The sequence below is a fragment of the Chiloscyllium punctatum genome, chromosome X (assembly GCF_047496795.1).
Source record: "Chiloscyllium punctatum isolate Juve2018m chromosome X, sChiPun1.3, whole genome shotgun sequence".
NCBI classification, from domain to species: Eukaryota; Metazoa; Chordata; class Chondrichthyes; order Orectolobiformes; family Hemiscylliidae; genus Chiloscyllium; species Chiloscyllium punctatum.
In genome coordinates, this window is record NC_092791.1 from 27950850 (window position 1) to 27977114 (window position 26265).

General features: G+C 50.3%; 1 protein-coding gene across 2 annotated transcripts in view; it reads left to right on the plus strand.

The window, feature by feature from the left end:
- Positions 1-26265, plus strand: part of asic1b (acid-sensing (proton-gated) ion channel 1b) — an 814340-nt gene that overhangs the window by 600291 nt on the left and 187784 nt on the right. Inside the window, exon 1 of one of the 2 annotated variants that reach the window (XM_072567038.1) lies at positions 21272-22379. The exons of the other annotated variant lie outside the window; for it this stretch is intronic. Within the exon in view, the coding sequence (XP_072423139.1) occupies positions 21777-22379 (603 nt within the window). The 5' untranslated portion in view covers positions 21272-21776. Of the gene's footprint in view, positions 1-21271; positions 22380-26265 lie in introns of those variants that run through there. 2 annotated transcript variants of the gene reach the window in all.

The window sequence follows — 26265 nt, forward strand, 5'->3', positions numbered from 1 at the left end:
TCGTAAGAAATAATGTTTTTGAAAAGGCAGACAAAGAGAAGCCTGCTGCAATTAATATTCACCTTGCCCTTGAGGTCTTCCTTCAAGTGAAGGAACTGGAGATTGAGTTATTTCTATTAAGAATATAAGAAAATGAAAGCTGGTTTGAAACGATTAGTGCGATGGCTTTCTGGTGAACACTTTGATCATGAAAGGAATCGAGCAGGCTTCCATTGGAATAAAGCAGGGAAGGCAGACCCGAGGTCACAGAGACCACCAAGAAATCAGTCAGCCTTGGGCTTTTGTCACCACAGAGATTGACGAATGTTTAGATTGTTAGGGAAATGGAGAGCCCAGCTGTTATTCAAAATGCAGCAAAGTCCCACTGAGCTCTGAGCACGAGTTTTGATCGGCTGGATGTTCTTGTCTTTTCTCAGAAAGGATAAGAATGAGGGAGTGGGGTTAAAACATACATCGCATGATTTCCCACCACCACCCCATTTCCCACCTTACCCCCATGTGCCACGATTTTCCTGATATCCAAATGATGCACTGACCCTAATTTTGAATCGACTGAATGACTGAGCACCCGTTGGGAATTGTGAAAAGACACAGTTTCATCACCTTCAATTGTAATGTTTGAAAAGGAATGATAATTGTGAGAAATTGCAGGCGGGGAAGGAGGGGAACATGCCCCAATTAGTGGAGCTCTTTGAGGGACAGAAGGGAAACGAGACAGGAATTTTAGTGCTGCGTTCCTTATCGTGTGCAGCTGAAGAACAGTGTGGACCTGTTCTAAGATGCTGGAAAATCAATTAGCGAGAGAACAAGGTGTGAGTTAGTGGACTGATGAGCTCTGGAGTTTCAGGTGACTTACACACATGGACACGAGGTCCACAAATTTATGTCTTACACCATTGCAATTCTTCAACGTTTCAGCAATTCTTGCAAACTTTGGACTCGGATAGAGTGTTAGGAGGGGCGAGAAAGGTTGAGAGAACTCAGGAAGCGATTTCTTGCCCTCAATCATGCCCAACGGACAGATCCAGGGAAGAGTGCCCCATTGGCAGTGTGCAGTGACAGTGTCAAGAGATTTGAAAGTGCTTCCTTTGAAAGTAGACTCGGGGCATCCCATGGTGCTTTGCAACCAATGGACTATTTGCAATGGAGTCAACACAGCAGTCAATCGGTCCCACAAACAGCAAGGCAATAATGAGCAGATGGCTTGTTCTTCGTGATGCGGCCAAGAATGACTCTCCGTAAAAACCCCCGCGGCACTATTCTGATGTACAACTGAGAGAGCAGGAAGGGCCCTGGGTTGCCATGTCACCCGAAAGACAGTCTTCCCGGCCTGGCATGTGTATTCAAGTCCTCGGATTTGGAGTCGATCATCAACTCTTGTTCTCTGATTCTTCTTTTGCTTCTTCAAGTTTGCGAGGAATTTCTTTGGTTCCAATCCTGGAGCATGCGAATCTCCCTCTCTCCTCCTGACAGTGTCATTACTACCACCCACCTCATCACAGGCCCATCTATTTATTTATTTGTTCGTTGGTGTATGTACATCTATTTCTCTCTCTTTTTCTGTTTCTCTCTTTCTTGCTTTCTCTCTCTTTCTTTCTCTCTTTCTCTTTGTTTCTTCTCTCTCTGTCTCTCTCTCAACCCCCCTGTCTCAATAACACACAACTGTTGCTCACCTGTTCTTGATGGGCAGCCTCATTCCTGATGAGGGGCTTATGCCTGAAACATCGACTTTCCTGCTCCTTGGATGTTGCCTGACCGGCTGTGCTTTTCCAGCACCACACTCTCGATTCCGCTCTTAATGGGGCCCAAGCTTTTCCCTCACCACACCTTCGGACTTCCTCCTTCCGATATCCCTTTGCCCCCTGGATGGTTAGCCCATGCCCCAATCCTCACAGAGCCACCATGTTGACGTTTTGAAACATTTTGTTCATGCTACATGAGCACCAGATGAGCAATAGTCCCCCGTCCCTAAGTGCCCCTTCAACTGAGCGACTTGCTCAGTCATTTCGGAGGGTGGTTAAGAATCAGGCACGTTGCTGCAGGGTCTGGAGTCACAAGTAGGCCAGACTGGGTACGGACGGCAGATTCCCTTCCCTCAAGGGCATCAGTGAACCAGACAGATTTTCGAAGAGACAAAAAAAAGTGTCAGATGCCAGGGAAGTTGAGATTTAAATTCCAGATTTATTACATTCTGCTGGTCCAAAGCCATTACCACCACATCTCCTCCTGAACATTTGTCTGGGATTGGCATCTGTGCCTACTGGCGTGCCACCATTGGTGACTCGGACGGCCAACTCTTTGGGTGGCAAGGTGGCTCAGTGGTTAGCAGTGCTGCCTCACAGCGCCAGGGTCCCAGGTTCAATTCCCGCCTCAGGCAACTGTCTGTGTGGAGTTTGCACATTCTCCCCGCGTCTGCGTGGGTTTCCTCCCACAGTCCAAAGATGTGCAGGCCAGGTGAATTGGCCGTGCTGAAATTGCCCATGGTGTTCAGGGGTGTGTGGATTAGGTGCATGAGTCAGGGGGAAATGTCGGGGAATGGGTCTGGGTTGGGCCTGAGGGCCTGTTTCCATGCATTAGGGATTCTATATAATGAGCATGGACAGTAATCCTTCTGCATTCTGAGCGGAAAACCATGGAATGAAAACCACAGACTGCAATGACCCAAATAGAACAGCGAAAGCAAGGCAATTAAAGGATAAGGGGCAAATTTTGAACATGTCTGAAATCCTGCCGGCAAGAGACTTCCATTAAACACTTGATGTATAGCACAGCTCATGAGGACCAGAAAATGTTTGCGTCGCTCTGGTATTTATCATGGCTAAGAACATAATTAACAGGAATGTGATATTATTTCGAAGGTGTTCTGAAGATTCATGTGTGTTGCTGCATCCTGTGGATAAAATGTACAGGAGACAGCACTGACACCTGTAGTTAAATCAAAACAGCTAAAAATAGCAGCCAGATCTATAAAGCGTGGTGTAAATGTCACTTATCCAATTAAGTTTTGATTTGATCCTGATAAATTCTTATTATGAATTCATAAAATAACAGCAGCCATATTTCAAAGGAGTACTCACCCCAGGCTGCTTTGCCTAATACAGAGACGTCAAAAGCAATTCTAATGAATTAAATCCCATAACACGGTTAGCTACAATTTTTGTAACAGTCCTGGTCTTGTTGAAAAAAAATGAAGCATTTTGCTTTACTACAGGGGAAATAGAAGTGATGTTGGCCCAGTTTGACTTTACTTGAGTAACTTTGATTTCGATTTGTTTACGCGCTCAGAAGATTATTCGCACAGTGTATTCCCAGAGCAGGTACTTGATTCAAAGCCCTGGCGTTATCAGATTCGGAGGCGCTGACTGGAGGCATGGTGAGGGACCCCCTGCATTTGATTTCTTCCGAATGCTCCAATCATTGGCACCCGATAGGAACTGGCCTCCCACTTCTGTGGCTGCCTTTTGGCTGCCAACGGGCAGATGGGGAGTTTGTGCCGAACGGTACGCTCTGAGGCCCCCCTTCTCTGACCTGCACAGAAACGGCAGTTGGTGGGAAGGTCAGAGGGCAGATGTTGAGAGTGCCAACTCCCAGTGCTTGTGCCCGTCCCAGGGGAATGCCCGTTAGCCAAGGAGGAGCTAACACCGAGAAACAGCCGGCACACGGGATCTTGATCAGATGGGCCAATGGGCTGAGAAGTGGCAGATGGAGTTTAATTCAGATAAATGCGAGGTGCTGCATTTTGGGAAAGCAAATCTTAGCAGGACTTATACACTTAATGGTAAGGTCCTAGGGAGTGTTGCTGAACAAAGAGACCTTGGAGTGCATGTTCATAGCTCCTTGAAAGTGGAGTCACAGGTAGATAGGAGAGTGAAGAAGGCGTTTGGTATGCTTTCCTTTATTGGTCAGAGTATTGAGTACAGGAGTTGGGAGGTCATGTTGAGGCTGTACAGGACATTGGTTAGGCCACTATTGGAATATTGCGTGCAATTCTGGTCTCCTTGCTATCGGAAAGATGTTGTGAAACTCCGCCATTCAATACGACCATGGTTGGTTAGAGACAAAAAAGTAACCTGCAGATGCCCTGGAATCCAAGGTAGACAGGCAGGAGGCTTGAAGAACACAGCCAGCCAGGCAGCATCGGGAGGTGGAGAAGTTGACGTTTCGGGTATTAACCCCTCTTCAGTCCTGAAGGAGAGCTCCACCCAAAACATCGACTTCCCCACCTCCTGATGCTGCCTGGCTGGCTGGGTTCTTCCAGCCTCCTGCCTGTCTACATTCAATATGACCATGGCTGGTCTTCTGACTTGACTTGACTTTCCCATCCACACTGCTAATCCCTTGATTCCTCTGTCTAATTTATTCAACATCCCTTTGGGGCAGAGAACTCCCCAGACTCACAGCCCTTTGAGCGGAGACGTTCTTCCCCCATCTCAGTCCTAACTGAGAGCTCCTATATTCTGAGACTCTCCTGCTCCCCTGTTCTCGATTCCCTTCACTGTAACGTCTCCAATGGAGGTGACACTGTAACTGCTCTGTCAAATCAATACGATCTGATGAGGAAGAGTTACAAACAAGATAGCATTTATCTTGTAACATCCAGCAGGGATGTTGCCCTGCTTGCGATGGCTGCCTGTTCCATTTTTTAAAAGAATTGCCCAAGGGAATCACTGGCTAGGCCAGCATTTATTGCCTACCCCAGAGAGCACTGGGAGTCAATCACATTGCTGTGGGTCTGGAGTCACATATAGGCCAGACCAGCAGTTCCCTTCCTCGAAAGACTCCTGTTTATCATTAGATTCTAGATTTTTTATTGAATTCAAATTCCACACCTGCCCAGGTGGGATTCAAACACAGGCCCTTACAACATTATCTGGCTCTTTTGGGTGAGCAGCCCAGTGATAATACTGCAAGGCCATCGCTTCCCCAGGTGCTTGTCCTCAGCAGAACAATGTGAAGCTGCGATGATTGTCACTGGCTTTGAGTCAGTGAGCCCACCGTTGGTTGTAATGGAGGCCTGGGGCCTAGTCAGTGAGGGAAACAGTGCCAACGTCTCAGGAGAGCTTTGGCATTGACGTGAAGCCATCGCTGACATTACTGGCTGTGCTGTGATCTCTGGGACCTTTCCCTGGCATCGGCGCATTGTTCAAACAGGCTGACATCATGGATTCGTAAATATTACAGCCACTCGGCCCATCTGGTCTGCCCTGGCTCTTTCCAAGAGTGAGTCCCAGTCTACTTTCCTTTCCCCATCTCCCAGTGGTTTTTATTTTTGTTCTGCTCCTTGAAGTAGTTATCTCCTTCCTTTTCGAAAGTGAGTCTTGAATCTGTGTCCACCACTTCAAATTCTAACCCTTCTGATGTTTCTATGGCCTAAGGCTGTTTGAGTCATCAATTATATCACCTACGCATTAGCAGGAATAATGACTTACCTTGGGCCTTTCTGTCTAGGTACCAGAACCAAAGACAACGGTGCTGACTGGAGTGATTGTAATGAGATCAGCCCAGTGGACACCAGAGAATATGAGTCGGGGCTGTTAATCAGGTCCAATCAGGGAGTCCCGGCTGACAGGAGGGTCACAGGTTCGGTTCACTTTGGCTGTGAGGGAGCTGGGTGGGTGTAAATAAAGGGTGACGGGACACCGATGTCTGTAGAGTCATTTCAGTGACCACAGCTTCTGCTCCATGGTCACGCTGGCCAGAGACTGCTGCAGTGGCTTGCTCTTGCCTTCTGCTGATCAGCAGACTCTCCGACTCTTCCTGCCTACCTTGAAGCGTCGCTACTGAATTTCCCACTCGCTTGCTTGCATTAAGAATGCACCTTCTGGGGCTTTTCCATGTTGGCGTCTCTCCTTAAAACAATTTCAACCACTCTGACCAGAGTGTTCCAAATGTGTTTGCCCAGGTGTCCCCACAAATACTGAAGTGGTCAAATCACTACAGGTACCATAAGACAGAGTGGATGTTGGGAAGATTGGTAGGAAGAGATGAGGACCTGAAGGCAGAGCCTCAGAGTAAAGGGAAGACCTTTTAGAATGGAGATAAGGAGAAACTTCTTCACTCAGAGATTGGGGAATCTGGGGAATTCATTGCCACGGAAGTTCAGGTCATTGAGTATATTTAAGACTGAGATAGATAGGTTCTTGAGTATCAAAGGGATCAAGGGTTATGGGGAGAAAGCAGGAGAATAGGGTTGAGAAACCTATCAGCCATGATTGAATCGCAGAGCAGACTCAATGGGCTGAATGGCGTTAGTTTACTTACAGTGTGGAAACAGGCCCTTCGGCCCAACAAGTCCACACCGCCCCGCCGAAGCGCAACCCACCCATACCCCTACCCCTACATCTACCCCTACCTAACACTACAGGCAATTTAGCATGGCCAATTCACCTGACCAGCACATCTTTGGAGTGTGGGAGGAAACCGGAGCACCCAGAGGAAACCCACGCAGACACGGGGAGAACATGCAAACTCCACACAGAGAGTCGCCTGAGGCGGGAATTGAACCCGGATCTCTGGCGCTGTGAGGCAGCAGTGCTAACCACTGTGCCACCGTGCCGCCTATGTCTCCTATGTCTTATGGTTTCTTTGTGGACCAGGCTGTCCTTTATTGAGCAGATAAATTGTTGGGGGCATGTCCGTCCAGGATAACTGTGGCCTTTGTACATGATGCTAATGTCATTAGCACCTGGCTGCTGTGGGCTTTGTGGCTTCAGAGCTTTACGTTGCCAACGTACCCAGCATCCCTTGCTGTTTGGCCAAGTTAGCACCCTGTCTGTGTTTGCGCAGCCAGGAGGCTGCTGCACTGGGATGAGGTCCAAACCAATGGGACCAAATGAAGTTGTGACAATAATAAATAGACACCAAGTACTCCTTCTGCATGATTAAGAAATTGCTCAAACCATTCCATTCTGAAATAAGTAAGTGAATTGTTAGGCTTCATTTTCGGTGTGTACGGGCTGGTAGCAGATTTGTCTGAATTGTAGTGGCAAGGGAACATATGAAAAGACAAAACGTACGATTAAAACATTTTGAATTAAGACATTGAGACACAATGTGCGATTAGGAGAAAGTGAGGACTGCAGATGCTGGAAACCAGAGTCTAGAGTGGTGCTGGAAAAACACAGTAGGCCAGGCAGCATCCGAGGAGCAGGAGAATCAACGTTTTGGGCATAAGCCCTTCTTCAGGAAGAAGAAGGGCTTATTTCTTTCCTGTTGAAGGGCTTATGCCTGAAACGTCGATTCTCCTGCTCCTCGGATGCTGCCTGGCCTGCTGTGTTTTTCCAGCACCACTCTAGACACAATGTGCAATGTCTAACACTACACAGGTCCACCACAGCCCAGAGTGTGACCTGAGTTTCAAATCAAAGCAAAACCCTGCAGATACTGGAAATCTCAGACAGACACAGAGAAGACTGGAGAAACTCAGCAGGTCTGGTTGTATCTGAGGAGAGAGAGAGAAACTGAGTTAATGTTTTGAGCTTTGCTCTCCATTGAAATCGTGTCCTGTGATATTTTATGTTCACCTGAAAGAGAAAATGTGGCTTTTATTTGTCAACCTATCGAAAGGCTATTGGTCAGAGGATTGAGTACAGGTGTTGGGAGGTCATGTTGCGGCTGTACAGGATATTGACTCGGTCACTTTTGGAATACAACATTCAGCTTTGGTCTCCCTGCTACAGGAAAGATGTTGTAAAACTTGAAAGGGTTCAGAAAAGATTTACAAGGATGTTGCCAGGGTTGGAGGGTTTGAGCTACAGGGAGAGGCTGAACAGGCTGTTTTCCCTGGAGCATCGGAGGCTGAGGGGTGACCTTATAGAGGTTTATAAAATCATGAGGGGCATGGATAGGGTAAATAGCCAAGGTTTTTCCCCCCTCGGGTGGGGGAGTCCAGAACTAGAGGGCATAGGTTTAGGGTGAGAGGGGAAAGATATAAAAGGGATCTGAGGGGCAACGTTTTCACACAGAGGGTGGTGCGTGTGTGGAATGAGCTGCCAGAGGAAGTGGTGGAGGTGGGTATAATTACAAGATTTAAAAGGCATCTGGATGGGTATATGAATAGGAAGGGTTTAGAGGGATATGGGCCAAGTGCTGGCGAATGGGACTAGATTAGGTTCGGATGTCTGGTCAGCATGGACGGGTTGGACCAAAGGGTCTGTTTCTGTGCTGTACATGTCCATGACTCTATAACAGTGCCTCCAATTGCACAGCACTCCCTCAGTACAGCAGAGGAGTGTCAGCCTAGCTTATCGGCTCAAGTCTTTGATTGGAACTTTTCCTGTAATCCAGAGGTGCGTATGCTGAGCCAAGCGTACGCCCTTAATTCTCTGCTAGTGCATCCAATCAACGAGGAGCATTTTCCCAGGCTAGATTGCTGCTCTCTTAAAGTGGTACACCCCCAGAGTTTGAGGTGAACTCATTACTAATACTTTCTACTTCCTCATTGGCCAACCTCTTTCTCGGTATTTGGGCTCCATTCCATCCTATGCAGCTTTTCCTCCACAGGGTAACATTAGAAAAGAGCAACTCAAATAATGTTGGAAATCCCAGTTGTGGCAAATAAGGCATTGGAAGTGAGGAGGCCTCAGGCTTTGCGATGTCATGTGACTTCGCTTTAAGCAGAAATGGCTGGAAAAGCTCAGCAGGTCTGGCAGCATCCGTGAAGCGAGAAATCAGAGCTAACGCTATGGGTCGGGCGACCCTGTTCAGGGTTAACTCTGATTTCTCTCTTCACGGATGCTGCCAGACCTGCTGAGCTTTTCCAGCCATTTCTGCGTTTGTTTCTGATTTACAGCACCCGCAGTCCTTTCGGTTTTTTTTTTAGTCAGCTTTCCTGAATCGTGTGGGTGCGATTGGTCGTGTACTTTGGGAGACATGTCAAAGCAACTCAGAGCAGGAGGAGAGAGTGTGAAAAGGACAGACTTGCAACATCACACGTGGTTTAAAACAAACGTGCAATGAGAGGTATGGACTGGAGAATTGACTGAGAAAGCAGAGGTTCGTTGTCAAATGCTGGGAAGCACTGAGGGCTAGACACAGTAAGGGAGGGCAGCTTTGTTGTGTGGAGATTTAAAGAGATTGGCTGTGAGACTCTCGATAGTGTTTTATTATGAAGCAATCTGTCTCTTCTATCAGTTATTACACCGTATAACCTAATTCACAACCTCTCTGCCCAATAAATCACTGCTGCACAGCTGGGGTTACAGCAACCTGACAGAAGCAGCCACCCAATTGGAAGCCTTTGGGGACAATGAAATGCCTGAACCTTTTGCCCAGCAAGTGGGCACAGTTTCAGCTGGTGGGAGGGTAAAAGGCAGCCAAGCAGGAGATCAAACCTGAAGTGGCAGCCAGAGCCCAATCTGAGACACGCTGGGTGAGGCTGCAGTGGGTGAATGGGGTTTGGGTGCCTACACTCCCTGGCAACCAAGCTGGCTGCCCGATGGGTACCTTGCATACCACAAGACAGTGGGCAGACTGACTGCCCCATGGACCAGGGCCATGCCTGCTGGTTAATATGCCAACTGGCCCATTTTAGCGACAAGTAACTCATGGAGGCATTATCCTGCAGCGGGTGCCCATGGCCTATCGGCTTTACTAAAGGGGTGGCAGGGTGGCTCAGTGGTTAGCACTGCTGCCTCACAGCACCAGGGACCCAGGTTCGATTCCAGCCTCAGGCGACTGTCTGTGTGGAGTTTGCACATTCCCTCTGCGTGGGTTTCCTCCTACAGCCCAAAGTTGTGCAGGTCAGGTAAATCGGCCATGCTAAATTACCCATCGGGTTAGGTGAATTAATCAGAAGGAAATGGGTCTGGGTGGGTTGCCCTTCAGAGGGTCGGTGTGGACTGGTTGGGCCGCAGGGCCTGTTTTCACACTAGGTAGGGAAGCTAATCGAATACCCCTGGCTATTCATCGACTGTTCAAACTTTTACCTTCTGCCCACCAGCAGCGGCTGGAAAAGAGTACAACCTCGGCTGGTCCTGAAGAAAGGTTAACCTGAAACATTGACATCTCCACCTCCTGCTGCTGCCTGGCTTGCTGTGTTCTTCCAGCCTCCTGCCTGTCTACTCAGGGGGGAAGAAGTCTTTGAAGATGTTGCTGCCTTCCCGAGGCAGTGGGAAGTGTAGATGGAGCCAATGGATGGAAGGTTGGTTTGGGTGATGGACTGGGCTGTGTTCACAACTCTCTGTAGTTTGTTACAGCCCTGGGCAGAGCAGTTGCCGTACCAAGCTGTGTGACATCCTGATGGGATGATTTCTGTGGTACGTCTGTAAAAGTTGGGGAGAGTCTTTGTGGACGGAATAGAGGTGCTGTGGTGTGTTCTTGACCGAAATGTCGACATGGGCTGATGCCAGAGAATGAATATGAAGGCTGATGCTCCTTGCTGGGTGAGAAGCCAGCCATTTATCAGAGCAGATGATGAAGGGGCATTGATGAAGCATTCAGCTTCCTTTTGTGAAGCCCTTGCTCTACATTATATTCTTGTAAAGCAAACCATGGAATATTTTATGTTTTTTTAAAATTTCATTCAATCATTGCAGTCAGCTGAAAAGAAGTACGGTTCATCAATTTGACAGGTTCATATGACAGAAAAAAATTGATGGTGGACTCTTTTTTTGTCAATTTTCCTGTGCGAGAAAGCTAAGCGGGTGAGCTCCTAACAAGCGTCCTGAACCGAACAGCATGTCCGATTCCTTGTTAACTGAGGCTGGTTAATGAAGTTGTGTTCTCAGCATCAGTACGTTCCAAAGCTGCACATGGTCATGACCTGACTAGTAGCTCAAGCGAGGAATCCGAGCTCTTCCAAATCCTGAGGGAACCATGGGTGGTCATATGGGTGGCACACAGAGGGCATCGATTCATCCCACTGATATTACCTTTCCCGATTTGACAGGTACCACAGCCTGGATTAGGGTCACCCTCTGACAAGCCAGGGGGCCAGAACGTGTCACTCTGAGTGGGGGCCAGGATAGGGGTGGGGACAGCTACCTGCAGAAGCAGCAGCGCTCGGAAAGCTAGTGCTTCCAAATGAACCTGTCAGACAATAGCCTGGTGTTGTGTGATTTTGAACTTTGCCCATTCCAATTCAACTCCCCACATCACGACTTTATGAGGGTGTATTTAGCAAACAGAATACCCGCAGTGAGCTCATCGATCCTGTTCCATTATTTGTTCACTTTCTCCAGTCTGATCGAGGACTGCATCAACTCCATGCTTTGGACCAAACTAGGACAATACTCAGATCACTTTTGGAATACTGCATTCAATTCCGGTCTCCCTGCTAGGGGAAGGGTGTTGTGAAAAAACAAGATCTTTTTCCTGGGCTGATGAGGGGGTGAGGATGGTGAGCGAGGATGAGGCGATGGGGGAGTGAGGACAGGGAGGGGGGGTGGGGGAGGGAAAGATGAGGGGGTGGGGGTGGTAAGGGGGAAGGGGTTGATGGGGGTGAGGACAGGGGGGAAAGGGAGTGATGAGGGGGTGGGGATTGTGAGGGGGCGATGAGGGGGTGGGGACTGTGAAGGGAAAGGGGCGATGAGGGGGTGGGGATGGTGAGGGGGCGATGAGGGGGTGGGGATGGTGAGGGGGCAATGAGGGGGTAGGGATGGTGAGGGGGCAATGAGGGGGTGGGGATTGTGAGGGGCGATGAGGGTGTGGGGATGGTGAGGGGGTGATGAGGGGGTGGGGACTGTGAAGGGAAAGGGGGCGATGAGCAATGAGGGTTTGGGGATGGTGAGGGGGCAATGAGGGGGTGGGGATGATGATGAGGGGATAATGGGGTGGGGTTGGTGAGGGGGGGTGAGGGGATGGGGATGGTGAAGGGGTGATGATGGTGTGGGGATGGTGAGGGGGGGATGAGGGGGTGGGTATGGTGAGGGGGAAGGGGGTGATGAGGGGGTGGGGATGGTGAGGGGGAGGGGTGAATGAAAGGGTCGGGATGGTGAGGGGGAAGGGGTTGATGAGGGGGTGGGGATGGTGAGGGGGTGAGGATAGTGAGGGGAAAGGAGAGACGAGGGGGTGGGAATGGTGAGGGGGAAGGGGTTGATGAGGGGGTGGGGATGGTGAGTGAGGATGGGGCGATGGGGGGGTGAGGACATGGAGGGGGGTTGGGGAGGGAAAGATGAGGGGGTGGGGGTGGTAAGGGGAAAGGGGTTGATGGGGGTGAGGACAGGGGGGAAAGGGAGTGATGAGGGGGTGGGGATTGTGAGGGGGCGATGAGGGTGTGGGGACTGTGAGGGGCGATGAGGGGGTGGGGACTGTGAAGGGAAAGGGGCGATGAGGGGGTGGGGATGGTGAGGGGGCGATGAGGGGGTGGGGATGGTGAGGGGGCGATGAGGGTGTGGGGATGGTGAGGGGGCGATGAGGGTGTGGGGATGGTGAGGGGGCGATGAGGGTGTGGGGATGGTGAGGGGGCGATGAGGGTGTGGGGATGGTGAGGGGGAAGGGGGGATGAGGGGTGGGGGTGGTGAGGGGGGATGAGGGGGTGGAAATGGTGAGGGAGAAGGGGGCGATGAGGGGGTGGGGATGGTGAGGGGGAAGGGGGTGATGAGGGGGTGGGGATGGTGAGGGGGGATGAGGGGGTGGGGATGGTGAGGGGGAAGGGGGTGATGAGGGGGTGGGGATGGTGAGGGGGGATGAGGGGTTGGGAATGGTGAGGGGGAAGGGGGGATGAAGGGGCGGGGATGGTGAGGGGGGATGAGGGGGTGGGAATGGTGAGGGGGGATGAGGGGGTGGGGATGGTGAGGGGGAAGGGGATGATGAGGGGGTGGGGATGGTGAGGGGGAAGGGGGGATGAAGGGGCGGGGATGGTGAGGGGGGATGAGGGGGTGGGAATGGTGAGGGGGAAGGGGGGATGAAGGGGCGGGGATGGTGAGGGGGGATGAGGGGGTGGGAATGGTGAGGGGGAAGGGGGGATGAAGGGGCGGGGATGGTGAGGGGGGGGGGGGGGGGGGGGGGGGGGGGGGGGGGGGGGGGGGGGGGGGGGGGAGGGGGGGGGGGGGGGGGGGGGGGGGGGGGGGGGGGGGGGGGGGGGGGGGGGGGGGGGGGGGGGGGGATGAAGGGGCGGGGATGGTGAGAGGGCGGGGATGGTGAGAGGGCGGGGATGGTGAGGGGGAGGGGTGGTTGAGGGGGTGGGGATGGTGAGGGGGAAGGGGGTGATGAGGGGGTGGGGATGATGAGGGGGAAGGGGGTGATGAGGGGGTGGGGATGGTGAGGGGGAAGGGGGTGATGAGGGGGAAGGGGGTGATGAGGGGGAAGGGGGTGATGATGGTGTGGGGATGGTGAGGGGGTGATGAGGGGGTGGGGATGATGAGGAAGGGATGAGGGGGTGGGGACGGGGATGGTGAGGGGGTGATGAGGGGGTGGGGATGATGAGGGGGGAAGAGGGTGATGAGGGAGTGGGGATGGTGAGGGGGAAGGGGGAAGGGGGATGGAGGGGTGGGAATGGTGAGGGGGAAGGGGGCGATGAGGGGGTGGGGATTGTGAGGGGGAATGAGGGGGTGGGAATGGTGAAGGGGTGGATGAAGGGGTGGAGATGGTTAGAGGGGATGAGGGTGTGGGTATGGTGAGGGGGAAGGGGGGATGAGGGGGTGGGGATGGTGAGGGGGAAGGGGGTGATGAGGGGGTGGGGATGGTGAGGGGGAAGGGGGTGGGAATGGTGAGGGGGGATGAGGGTGTGGGAATGGTGAGGGGGAAGGGGGTGATGAGGGGGTGGGGATGGTGAGGGGGTGAGGATGGCGAGGGGGAAGGGGGTGATGAAGGGGGTTGGGATGGTGAGGGGGTGAGGATGGCGAGGGGGAAGGGGGTGATGAAGGGGTGGGGATGGTGAGGGGGTGAGGATGGTGAGGGGGAAGGGGTTGATGAGGGGGTTGGGATGGTGAGGGGGTGAGGATGGCGAGGGGGAAGGGGGTGATGAAGGGGTTGGGATGGTGAGGGGGTGAGGTTGGTGAGGGGGAAGGGGGATGTGGGGGTAAGGATGGTGATGGGGAAGGGGGGATGAGGGGGTGAGGGTGGTGAGGGGTAAGGGGGGTGAGGGGGTGGGGATGGTGAGGGGTAAGGGGGGTGAGGGGGTGGGGATGGTGAGGGGGAAGGGGGATGTGGGGGTAAGGATGGTGATGGGGAAGGGGGGATGAGGGGGTGAGGGGTAAGGGGGGTGAGGGGGTGGGGATGGTGAGGGGTAAGGGGGGGTGGGGGGTGGGGATGGTGAGGGGGAAGGGGGATGTGGGGGTAAGGATGGTGATGGGGAAGGGGGGATGAGGGGGTGAGGGTGGTGAGGGGTAAGGGGGGTGAGGGGGTGGGGATGGTGAGGGGGAAGGGGATGAGGGGGTGGGGATGGGGAGTGGGAAGGGGGGATGAGGGGGTGGGGATAGTGAGGGGGAAGGGGGGATGAGGGGGTGGGGATGGTGAGGGGGAAGGGGTGGATAAAGGGTGGGGATGGTTAGAGGGGATGAGGGTGTGGGTATGGTGAGGGGGAAGGGGGGATGAGGGGGTGGGGATGGTGAGGCGGAAGGGGGATGAGGGGGTGAGGATGGTGAGGATGGTGAGGGTTGAGGATGATGGGGTTGAAGTGGGTTGAAGTGACAATCATAAAATATTCCAAAACTCGAGGGCATAGGTTTAAGGTGAGATGGGAAAGGGACCTAAGGGGCAACGTTTTCACACAGAGGGTGGTACGTGTATGGCATGAGCTGCCAGAGGAAGTGGTGGAGGCTGGTACAATGACAACATTTAAAAGGCTTCTGGATGAGTATATGAATAGGAAGGTTTTGGAGGGATATGGGCCAAGTGCTGGCAAATGGGACTAGATTAGGTTAGGGATATCTGGTCGGCATGGACAAGTTGGACCAAAGGGTCTGTTTCCGTGCTGTCTGACTCTATCTCTGTGACTCTGTTCTTTGCCCTTTGTGGGGGATGACCATTGCTGGCAAGGCCAGGACCTTTTCCCCATCCCGAATTGTCCTTGAGAAGGTAGGATGTCGATTTGAACAGCATGAAAGCCTCAACAATGAAGAAATATGCCGACTTTGTGGGCCTCAAAGTGTGAGGCCTTGACTCGAAGAGTCAGCGGCCCTTTTCGTTGCCGGGCAACACTGGATGGCCAAACCAGACAAGTTACCCTCAAACTGTGAAGAAGCATTGCAACTTTTCATCAGTGTTCTGCCATGAGTTTTGCGCAGCATTGATTGCGCAGTCCTGTTCTTGTTTTTCCATGATTCATCATATCGTCTGTTAACAATAGCTGTCTCAGGTTACCTGAAAACACCGAATCGAACAAGAAATCAGATACCCCAATATCCTGCCAGGGTTAATGCTCCAAATCTGCTTATGTTGCTTCACCCTGGACAGAGGAAGCCACGTCCCTCCTTTGAACTTCCCACCCCCAATTTTCCATTCCAAAAGTCCTGATCACTTGCCTTTTTCTGCTGATCTACATCTCCTGTGCAGCAGAGCCCAGAACTTTGTTAACATCAGTCATCTATCAAATGTTATCTTGTTTACTTTGTCCTTGTGGATTTACTTAATGTGGGCCAATTTATCTGCTGTTCAGAGAAAGGAAACAAGGGAATTTGATTAAATACCGTGTCATCTCTTTTCACTTCTCTTCCGCTGTTCTTTTTCCAATTTGCTGTCCCATTCCTGTGCTGGAAGTGTCGACTCTCACTGGGTCCAATTATCCATCTTTCTGGTGGCCACGTCTATCTGGACTGTTTTGACTTCAGGAGGACAAAGTTGACTTGACGTCTGCGTGTGTTCTCCAATCCAGGAGGGGGCACTGTTTGGGGCATTCTAATGGATTCAAGCCCTGCTCCAGGCTGAGACTCCAGCGCAGTACTGAGGGAGGTGCTGCCTTTTAGTTGACACATCAACCCAAGGCCCTCTCCACGCGCTCTGGTGCGTGGCAAAGAAGAATAGGGGCATTTTTCTCTGTGATGATGTTTGACCTCTCAGTCAACTTCCAAAGAACCGGATTAGCCCGCACCTGTGGGAGTGTGAATTGACAGCTGTGCTTCCTACGTCACAACAGCGTTAAAGTGCTTCATCGCCCGTGAAGTGCTTTTGGAGGCAGCCGACAGTCATGGCAGGCGCTACACAAATGCAAGTCCTCTTTCGGTTCAGTTCGACTTCATAGAATCCCCACAGTGTAGAAACAGGCCCTTCGACCCCAACAAATCCACACTGACCCTCCAAAAAGTAACCCACCCTGTCAAATGCACCTAACCTACACATCCCTGGACACTATGGGCAACTTAGCATGGCCAATTCATCCTAACCTGCTCATCTTTGGACTGTAGGAGGAAACCAGACACTGTCACACAGACAGTCACCTGAGGCTGGAATCAAACCAGGTCCCTGGCGCTGTGAGGCAGCAGTGCTAACCACTGAGCCCCCATGGTTTGACATGTTATTGAGCTTTCCAAGTGACCTCACTGAGTTGCACGATGTCCTTCGGGAAGTGGGGGGGGGGAGGTGCGGGGTAGGAGGGGGGAGGTGGAGGTGGTCCTTGACAAAGCAAGTTGCTCCTGCTGCCTGGACTATCTAGAACACAGGGGTCACGACCTCGTGATTAGGGACCGAAAGAGAGGAGTCTTTGCGGAGGGTTGTGAGTCTTTGGAATTCTCGTGCCCAGAGGATCACTGCTGCTCCATCGTTAAATACATTTAAGACTCAGAGGTTTTAGCCACTGAGGAAACTGAGTGATATCGAGATAAGGCAGGAAGGTGGTGTTAAGGTAGATCAGCCATGATCCTGTTGAATGGGGGCGTAGTTGCAAGGGGCTGAAGAGCCTCCTCCTGCTCCTAGTTCTTATGTTCTTATACTCGGAGTGACACAGAGGTCAAATTCACTCATGTTCACTGTCCCTTTTCTCTCTGTTTACAGTTGTGTCCTGTTTAGCTCGCGCCATTTTCAAGCTGTGACCGCCTTTATTTTGACTGCCAATCATTGGCTTCACTGACAGCTGAGCAGATACCTGATTGTGTTGGGCAGTGGGCCGTGGGACTCACCATGAGAACATTAAACTGAATGTGGAGAAGGTGTACTGTAAATTCATGATCTTGGAACTGAGAAGGTTATGTCAGGGAAGACCAAATAGGCTGGCACTTTAGAGTCATACAACACAGAAACAGACCCTTTGGCCCAACCAGTCCATGCTGACCATAATCCCCAAACTAAACTAGTCCCACCTGCCTGCTCCTGGCCCATATCCCTCCAAACCTTTCCTCTTCATGTCCTTATCCAAATGTCTTTTTAACATTGTAGATGTATCCACATCCACCACTTCCTCAGGAAATTCGTTCCACACATGAACCACCTGCTGTGTAAAAAAATTGCCCCTCATGTCTTTTGCAAAATCTCTCTCCTCTCATCTTAAAAATGTGCTCCCAAGTCTTGATATCTCCCATCCTAGGAAAATGACAACTGGCAATAACTCGGTTTATACCCCTCATGATTTTATAAATCTCTATAAAGGTGCCTCTCAACCTCCTGCACTCCAGTGAAAAAAAGTCCCAGCTTGTCCAACGATGTGCAAATTAGGTGATTTGACCATGCTAAATTGCCCGTAGTGTTAGGTGCATTCATCGGAAGGAAATGGATCTGGGTGGGTTACTCTTCAGAGGGTCGGTATGGACTGGTTGGGCCGAAGGGCCTGTTTCCACACCGTAGGGAATCTAATCTAATCTAATCTGTCCTTATAATTCAAACCTTCCATACCCGGCAAGATCCTTTAGGATGGACAAGGCTCAGAGGATGATGCAAAAGAGGTCTCTAAAGTTATCAAGGGATTTGTCAGGGCAAACATAGAGGCAGCTTTCTGCTCTTGAGAGAGAACAAACCATTGACCACCAAAATGAATTAGCATCGGCTTAAATTAACCACTATTAAATTAGCATTCAGTTCAGAAGAAACCTCTTTACTCGGAGAGTGGTGGGAATATAGAATTTGCTACCACAGGGAATAGTTAATGCGAGTAGTATTTAAAGAGATGCCAGGTAAGTACGTGAGGGAGAACGGAATAGGAGACTATGTCAAATTGTAAACAGGAATTGCTGGAGAAACTCAGCAGCATCTGTGGAGAGAGAGAGAGAGAGAGAGAGAGAGAAACAGAGTTAATGTTTTGGGTTCAGTGACCTTTCCATCAGAAAGGAAAACAGAAGTGACTGGAGAAACTCAGCAGGTCTGGCAGCATCTGCAGAGAGAAAAACACAGAGTTAACGTTTCGGGTTCAGTGACCTTTTCATGAGAGTTCTGAGTACAGGCCATCGATCCTAACTCTCTGTCTCCCTGACCTGTTGCCATTTCTATCTTTGTTCCAACTTCCAACAACTGCAATGTGTTTTCAAGCTGTGACCTTTTTTATATTTTGACTGCCGATCATTGACATCAGTGACAGCTGAGCAGATACCTGATTATGTTGGGCAGCGGGCAGTGGGACGTGGGACTCAGCAAGAGAGCATGAAACTGAATGTGGAGAAAGTGTAACATAGATTCATGATCCTGAAAGCTGTTTTTTTTAGATTAGATTCCATACAGTATGGAAACAGGCCCTTCGGCCCAACCAGTCCACACCGACCCTCCGAAGATTAACCCACCCAGACCCATTTCCCCTCTGACTAATGCACTATGGGCAATTTAACATGGCCAATTCACCTGACCTGCACATCTTTGGACTGTGGGAGGAAACCGGAGCACCCGGAGGAAACTCACGCAGACACGGGGAGAATGTGCAAACTCCACACAGACAGTCACCCGAGGCTGGAATCGAACCTGGGACCCTGAGGCAGCAGTGCTAACCACTGAGCCACTGTGCCGCCCTTGTTGTGGGAGGTTATGGTCACTTGAGTTGGAAGGATCTCATGTGGGACATAAGCGCTGTCCTGGACCAATTGGGCCAAATGGCCTGTTTCTCTCCTGTAAATTCCACATGAAACCATTCATTAAATCAGAAGATGACCCTTCTTGCACTTAACAGTGCACTGTTGGACGCTAGTGTCACCCCCTTCTTTGCAACATAGTCTGGTTGACTGCTCCAGTAAGGAAGAAGCACCTATTTCTTTAAGATCATGTGTCTATATTTCCACATTTTCTATCCCTTTCTCGCTTCCCTGTCAAAAGTTCCGAGTTTTCCTGCAGGTCAGTCCTGTCGGAACCAGCAGCCATGCAGGAACTGAGGGCAAGGTGGGTGGGAATCTCAAAACAATTAACAGTGTCATCTGTGGGAAGAGAAATCGAGTCAATATTTCTGGTTGTATTATAATAGGAAGAGTAAATGCAGGGAGGATGTTACCGTTGGCCAGGGAATCCTGAACCGGGGGTCACCAGCTAAGGGTAAAGGTCATTTAGGACTGAGATGAGGCGAATGTTTTTTTTGCCCAGAGAGTGGCGAGCCTGTGAAATTCTTTGCCACAGGAAACAGGTTGAGGCCTAACCATTACAGGAGCAGGAGTAAGCCATCTGACCCCCACCAGCCCCCTCCACCATTCACTAAGATCATGGTCAGTTCAACTTACCCACCCTTTCACTGTAACCCTTAACTCCTTCCCTGTTCACAAATCTATCTTCATCTGAAAACCGTTCAGTGAGGTCGCCTCAACAGCTTCACTGCGCAGGGAATTCCACAGACTCACAACCCTTTGGGTGAAGAAGTTCCTCCCTAACTCAGTCCTAAACCTGCTCCCCTTTATTTTGACGGTATGCCCCACCAATGGGAACAACCTACCTGCTTTGATCGGATCTATTCCCTTCATCATTTGATCTGTCTCTATGAGATTCCCCCCCCCTTCATTCTTCTCAATTCCAATGCATATAATCCCAGTCTACACGATCTCTCCTCATCAGGCAACTCGGAATCAACTCCGGAATCAACCTAGTGAATCTCCTCCCCTTGAAGGTTACCAAGAAGGAATTAGCTATAGTTCTTAGGGCTGCAGGGATCAAAGGGTGTTGGGGAGAAAGTGGGAACAGTTGAATGATCAGCCAGGATCAGGTTGACTGGGGAAAGAGGCTCGTCGGGCCGAATGGCCTACTGCTGTATTCTATATTTCCAAAGCACGTTGTTTGCAATCTGTCAGGATCAAGGATGACATAAGAACATAAGAATAAGGAGCAGGAGTAGGCCATCCAGCCCTTTGAGCCCGCTCCACCATTCACCAAGATCATGGCTGATCTTATCGTAGCCTCAGCTTATTTTAAAAAAGTCATTTACTGAAGTAGCGTCAACTACTTCACTGGGCAAGGAATTCCATAGACTCACAACCCTCTGGGTGTAGAAGTTCCTTCTCAATTCAGTCCTCAATCTGCTCCCTCTAACCTTGAGGTTACACCCTCTTGTCCTAGTTTCACCCACCAGTGGAAACATCCTCGCTATCTCTATCTTATCTATTCCCTTCATAATTTTATATGTTTCTATAAGATTCCCCCCCCTCAGTCTTATGAATTCCAATGAACATAGTCCCAGTCTACTCAGTCTCCCCTCATAAGCCAACCCCCTCTCAACTCCGCAATCCACTTGCTTCCTCTCCAGGTTCTGAAATAACTCCGAAGTCCATCGTGGCTCCTGAGCGCAATGGCCGATCCGCAGGCTGTCCCACAGGTGGCGCCATTTCAATGCAGCCACGATTTCTGCTTGAGGACGAGACATTCGGCCTGTTCAGGGTTAAGCTGTGCGATCCGGGGTTTGGGGGGGGGGGGGGGGGGGGATGTGGGGGTGGCGGTGTTGGTAGAGCAGCTGCATGCCTGCTGTGTAGGTGAGGAAGGTGCTGCTTTTGTGGCTGTTTAAATGTTGTTGGAAACTCTGGGCTGAACTTTCCGTTTGGAGCAGGTTTTGGATTGGAACTCCCGTGTTGCGGGCTGAGCCTCCCCTGGCGTGTGTGAGTTTGTAATTGATGCTGACAGCTCCGTATAAATCAAATGCGGCACTTCAATTGTTGCTAACACTCGGTTGAGCTGCTGCTTTCAATAAAGTTTCTTTAATATGCTTGATCTTGGCACTTGGGCGCTCATTACTCAAAACCCACTGTCCCCCCCACCCACCAGTGAAAAGGCCGTCAAATTAGTCAATTGCAGGACAATAAATCTCAATTGCAGTGAGAGGCTGATCCATCACTGTTCAAATTTTGACTCATTAAAAAGATTGAACTCTTTCACTGAGGCTATTTTGAGCGAGGCAGAGAAGAGTGGGAACAACGATGAGAGACTCGCTTTTGCTCTCTCTCTCTCTCTCTCTTAACACGTCCTGCTCTGCTGCTTTTTTTTCTCTCTCGCTGCTAATAGCTGGAAGATAAGAAGTGCCTCACAGTGCTTGTTTAGAAAGAGAGAGTGTGCGTCAGAGGTCTAGGTTGTCATGAGAGTTTCTGTGCTTGCAATCGGCTGGTGGATCAGGACTCAGTGATCAGGCAGCAGCCCCAGAACCACTGACAAAAGTCCTCCCTGTCATTAGTTGGGACGGGCTCCTGATAAATTATTGAGCAGGCCGAGTCTGCTCATCAGCCTGGCAATGTGATCACACACGGCACTTCTTCAGTGGAGCTGACTGGCACTTATTGTACAACAGAGACAGCTTGAGCTCCTATCCATTGCCTTCTTAACTTTCTGCAGCATGGAATGTATGCTTTTTTTTCTACCTTTTGAATTGTATTGTGTCAGTTTAGCTATTTTTCTACCTCAGATCTGCACTTTATTTTGAAAGAAGAACGTTTTTTTTAAAAAATTTGTGCAAACGAACTGCTACTTTTTCTTAAAAAAACAAATTTTGGAATCTACAACAGCAGCTTCCTGTCGGATTCAGAATGCCAGTCCAGATCTTTTGCACAATTTCTTTCGCTGCCGACGATGAGAAAGCAGAGGAGAGGAGAAGGGAGGAGAGGTTTGATCAGTTTTCTGAGGAGGACAGCCATGCGGAAGACCACCAGTCCACTGGGGTCAGCCTGGCTGAGTTTGCTGCCAATTCCAACCTGCATGGGATGGGCCACATCTTTGTGAAAGAAGGTTGTGGTGTCCGGCAAGTCTTGTGGGGCTGCGCGTTCCTGTCTTCCCTCGCCATCTTTCTGTACCAGGTGACGGACCGGGTCATGTATTATCTGGAGTACCATCACATCACGGCTCTCGACGAGATGGACAGCCCCTTCCTGTACTTCCCGGCGGTGACCCTCTGCAACTTCAACCGCTTCCGGCGCTCCAAGATCACATCCATGGACTTGGCTTTGGCCGGCTCGTTGATGGGCTACACCAAGGGCATGGATCCGGGATTCCAGCTGGCGCCCCCCGTCAGGAATGGCGGTGCCCCCTACAGCATGTACGAGTTGTTCAACCGGACGAGTCATCAGTTGGAGGACATGCTGAAGGACTGTCGGTACCGGATGGAGGAATGTGGTCCTGAGAACTTCACGGTGGTAAGTCCCGTTCTCCCCCGACACCAGATCCCTGCTGCCTTGAGGTGGCACGGTGGCTCAGTGGTTAGCCCGGCTGCCCCACAGCGCCAGGGGACCCGGGTCCGATTCCGGCCTGGGGCAAACGTTTGTGTGGAGTTTGCATGTTTTCCGTGTCTGCGCGGGTTTGCTCCGGTTTCCTCCCACAGTCCAAGGATGTGCAGGTCAGGGTGAATTGGCCAAGCTAAATTACCCGTAGTGTTAGGTGCATTAGTCAGAGGGAAATGGAGGGAAAATGAGTCTGGGTGGGCTCCTCTTCGGAGGGTCAGTGTGGGCTTGTTGGGCAGAAGGCACTGTTTCCATGACGTAGGGAATCTAATCTAATCTAATCAACTCTTCTTTCAAACACTGGTGTGAGCCACTGTCTTACTTGCATGATGCCCAGGGTATGCTGTCCCAAGAGAGGGGTTTGTTACTTCAGTTGGGCACCTGGCATGCAGTGCCAAGTGATGCCAACAGTGTAGGTTCAATTGCCACCACCGGTCGAGGTTGAATGAAGGTCCTGCCCTCAACTTGCCCCCCCCGTCTGCCTGAGACCCTCCGGTTCAAACCACCCTCATGAGAGAGTAGCCGTCTGGGACAATGGCGACTTCTACCTTGTGTGTCCTTGTACATTCTGCACGCCACTCTCTATAATCGGGATCCTCGCTGAGGGTGGTTTTTAAGGGAGTGGGTTCCATTGCTTAAACAATGATGAAGTTGGCACTGAGGAATTGGCATTGGTTAATCCCCTGGTGTCGACATTAGGTCAGTGCGATATCGCCAGAGTAATGAGAAACAGCACAGAGCCATCCACGATGAGGTGGTGACACTATTGTGTGTATTGTAGGCTGGGATCCACTTTAAAATGGCTGCCAAAGCACTGCAATGTGGTTAGGTACAGGCCTCTGACACACCGCTATAGGTTGCAGGTTCAGTTCCCACTCCAGCAACCCATTTACACACCGTACAATCCCACAGACAATCCTAAGGATAAATTGATCAGGTCTGATGGTCGAGGGATTGACACCAGCCTGGACCCCAGGGAGACGTGCCCAGGAGAGCAGTTGTGGGAGGCAGGTAGGGGCCTTGCTTTAATACCTTGCCTGAAAGTTAGCATCTCTGACACTGCCGCATTGACGTCTTGGCCTGGATTACGTACTAAAGCGTCTGGGACGAGATCTGACCCCTGGTGTAGCTGCAGAGAGAGACTGGTGCATTGTGGGACTTGGCCTCTGGGACGAGATGTGACCCTCCTGGTGTAGTTGCAGAGAGACTGGTGCATTATGGGCCTTGGCTGAACTAGCTGCTTTAGGAAGTAACTTGAGGTGAGGGAGAGTGCCAGTGATCTTATCCATCCTTGTGATAGCCCCTGGTATGTACGCCAAAGGCTGAACCTCCAACTGTGTGCTCTTCCAACCTGCTTTTAGCTTTTACATTTCCATTTGTCAGTTGTTATTTTGGGTGCACAGCTGGTTCACCTGATAATCTTGGAGGCGGCAGCTATCTTTCAGTCGGTGACACTCTGAATCCGAAGGTTGTGGGCTCATGTCCCACTCGGAGTGCAAAATCAAAGCTCCGACTCCAGCACTGTGCTGCGCTGAGGGAGCTGTTCAAGGTGCTGATGTTCAGATGACCCATTGGGCCAGTGTCCGGCCTTCCTCCTTGGGTGGACGTACGAAATTCCTATGGATCTATTTTTAAAGAAGAACAAGGAGCAGAAAGAGAGCCATGGGCAAATTTAATACCTTCCCCATTAACTTCGCTCAGCAGGCTATCTGGTCATCCGAGGTGCAGGAGAGTCAACGTTTCAAGCATGAGCTCTTCACCAGGAATGAGGAGCTTTTTGAGCATGAAGAGCTTGTGCTGGAAACGCCGACTCTCCTGCTCCTCGGATGCTGCCTGACTGGCCGTGCTTCTTGAGCACCACACTCTTTTGACTCTGATCTCCAGAATCCTCAGTCCTCGCTTTCTCCTAGGTTATCTGGTCATGACTGCATTGCTGTTTGTAGGAGATAGCTGTGTTTTCGACATTTAAAGCAGGGACTGTTTGTTTCATAAGTGCTTTCACTGGCTGTAAAGTGCTTTGGTGCATCCTGAGGTTGTGAAAGGTGCTATATTAATGAATGTTCTTTCACACTCTTGCTTGACTCAAAGTTTCTATTCCCGTCAGCTTACTTTACCCATTAAATGCCATGGTGATGAAAGGGGAAATAATCTTTCTCTGTTGGAGATTTCATTATGCTACCAAGAATATACCCTCATGGCTTAGTAGGTAGCAGCCGTATCCCTGATTCAGAAGGCCCTAGGTTTACATCTCACATTCAAGGTTAAGCACAAACCTCGAGGCCAATGCTCCACTGCAGTGCTGTACCGTCAAATATGCTGTCTTTTCCCTGAGGAGATAGGTGGATATGAAAGATCCCAGGGCACTGTTGAAGGAGTACAATGAGTTCTATGCAGAGTTCCAAGAAATATTTATTCCTCCGTAGCACAATCAAGTAATCCAGTCATTATCAGGTTGCTGTTTGTGGGAGCTTCCTGTGCTCAAATTGGCTGCCCTTTTTTAAAACTGTGAGTACTCTTCAAAAAAAATAGAGTTTGTAATTGGCTGTAAAGCATTTTGAGATTTCTGGTGTTTGTGAAAGTTGCTATGTAACTGCAAGTCCTTTACTTCTATACTTACTTGTGCACATGTAGATCTTGCAGTTGAGCTGTGGCCAGTCTTTGGCTGAGCTTTTTAGAATTCTGTTCCTTTTTTTATTTTTCAGTGGCAAATATACTTTGCAATGACTCAGGACTTTGAAACTTCACCTCGAGTATTTCAGGGTGAAAGATACATTGGGGATTTCCATTGTCACGTGGGGAAGGGACTTGATTATGTCCAGGGGTGGAGCCAGCAGTGGTGTGAATGACATTATGGCCACCGTGCTGTCTACAACCGTAATGCCTTTGCAGACCCTTGTTTCATATCTAATAAATGAGTTTTGAACTGAAACCGAAAGTCCTTACTTGCACTCAGCTCAAGAAAAGATTATAAACCAACAGCATCTTTTTATTTTTGGCAAAAAAACAGTTTAAATTGTAGCTTCCTCCAGAGAGTTTTGATGTAATTACTGGCACCTCATCCCTCTGTTTTTGTTTCAGACTTTAATTCCTCTGTTCTTTCAATCTACTTTGTCCCAGTCTCTCTTTCCCTCCCTCTCCTGCTCTCCCATAACCTCCTCCAGTAATAAAGTTTTGAAGTTGCTTGATGAACAGCTGTGAGCATCTTTAGGCTCATTGTTGTGGTTGTGTTCGCCGAGCTGGGAATTTGTGTTGCAGATGTTTCGTCCCCTGTCTAGGGGACATCCTCAGTGCTTTCCTCCAGAGGGAAGATCACAGAAGCGCTTCACAGGAGGCCCCCAAGCACTGAGGATGTCACCTAGACTAGGGACGAAACGTCTGCAACACAAATTCCCAGCTCGGCGAACACAACCACAACAACGAGCACCCGAGCTACAAATCTTTTCACAAACTTTTGATCTTTAGGCTCAGTGACTATAAAAAGCCTTGGTCTTGTCTTGTGTAAGAACCCACTGTGAGGCTGCACAATGACTTGCTGACAAATGCTATTACCTTGTTGTCATGCACCAGTGCTTTTGGTACCGTTGGTCTCTGTTTCTGTTGAGCTGCTACGTTTTGAGGCTGGGGAGAATGTGATTTGGAAGACGGCAGGGTGAGCAGAAACATCCACTTGACTTTTCTTGTCAGTGTCGCGCAAGCTCTCGAAATGCAGTCTCCTACCAGGTGTCCTGTGGATCCATGGAAACATCTGTCCAAAGTTTAACTTGGAACAATTTCAGCAAAGATGGTACCACTGGGGCAATCT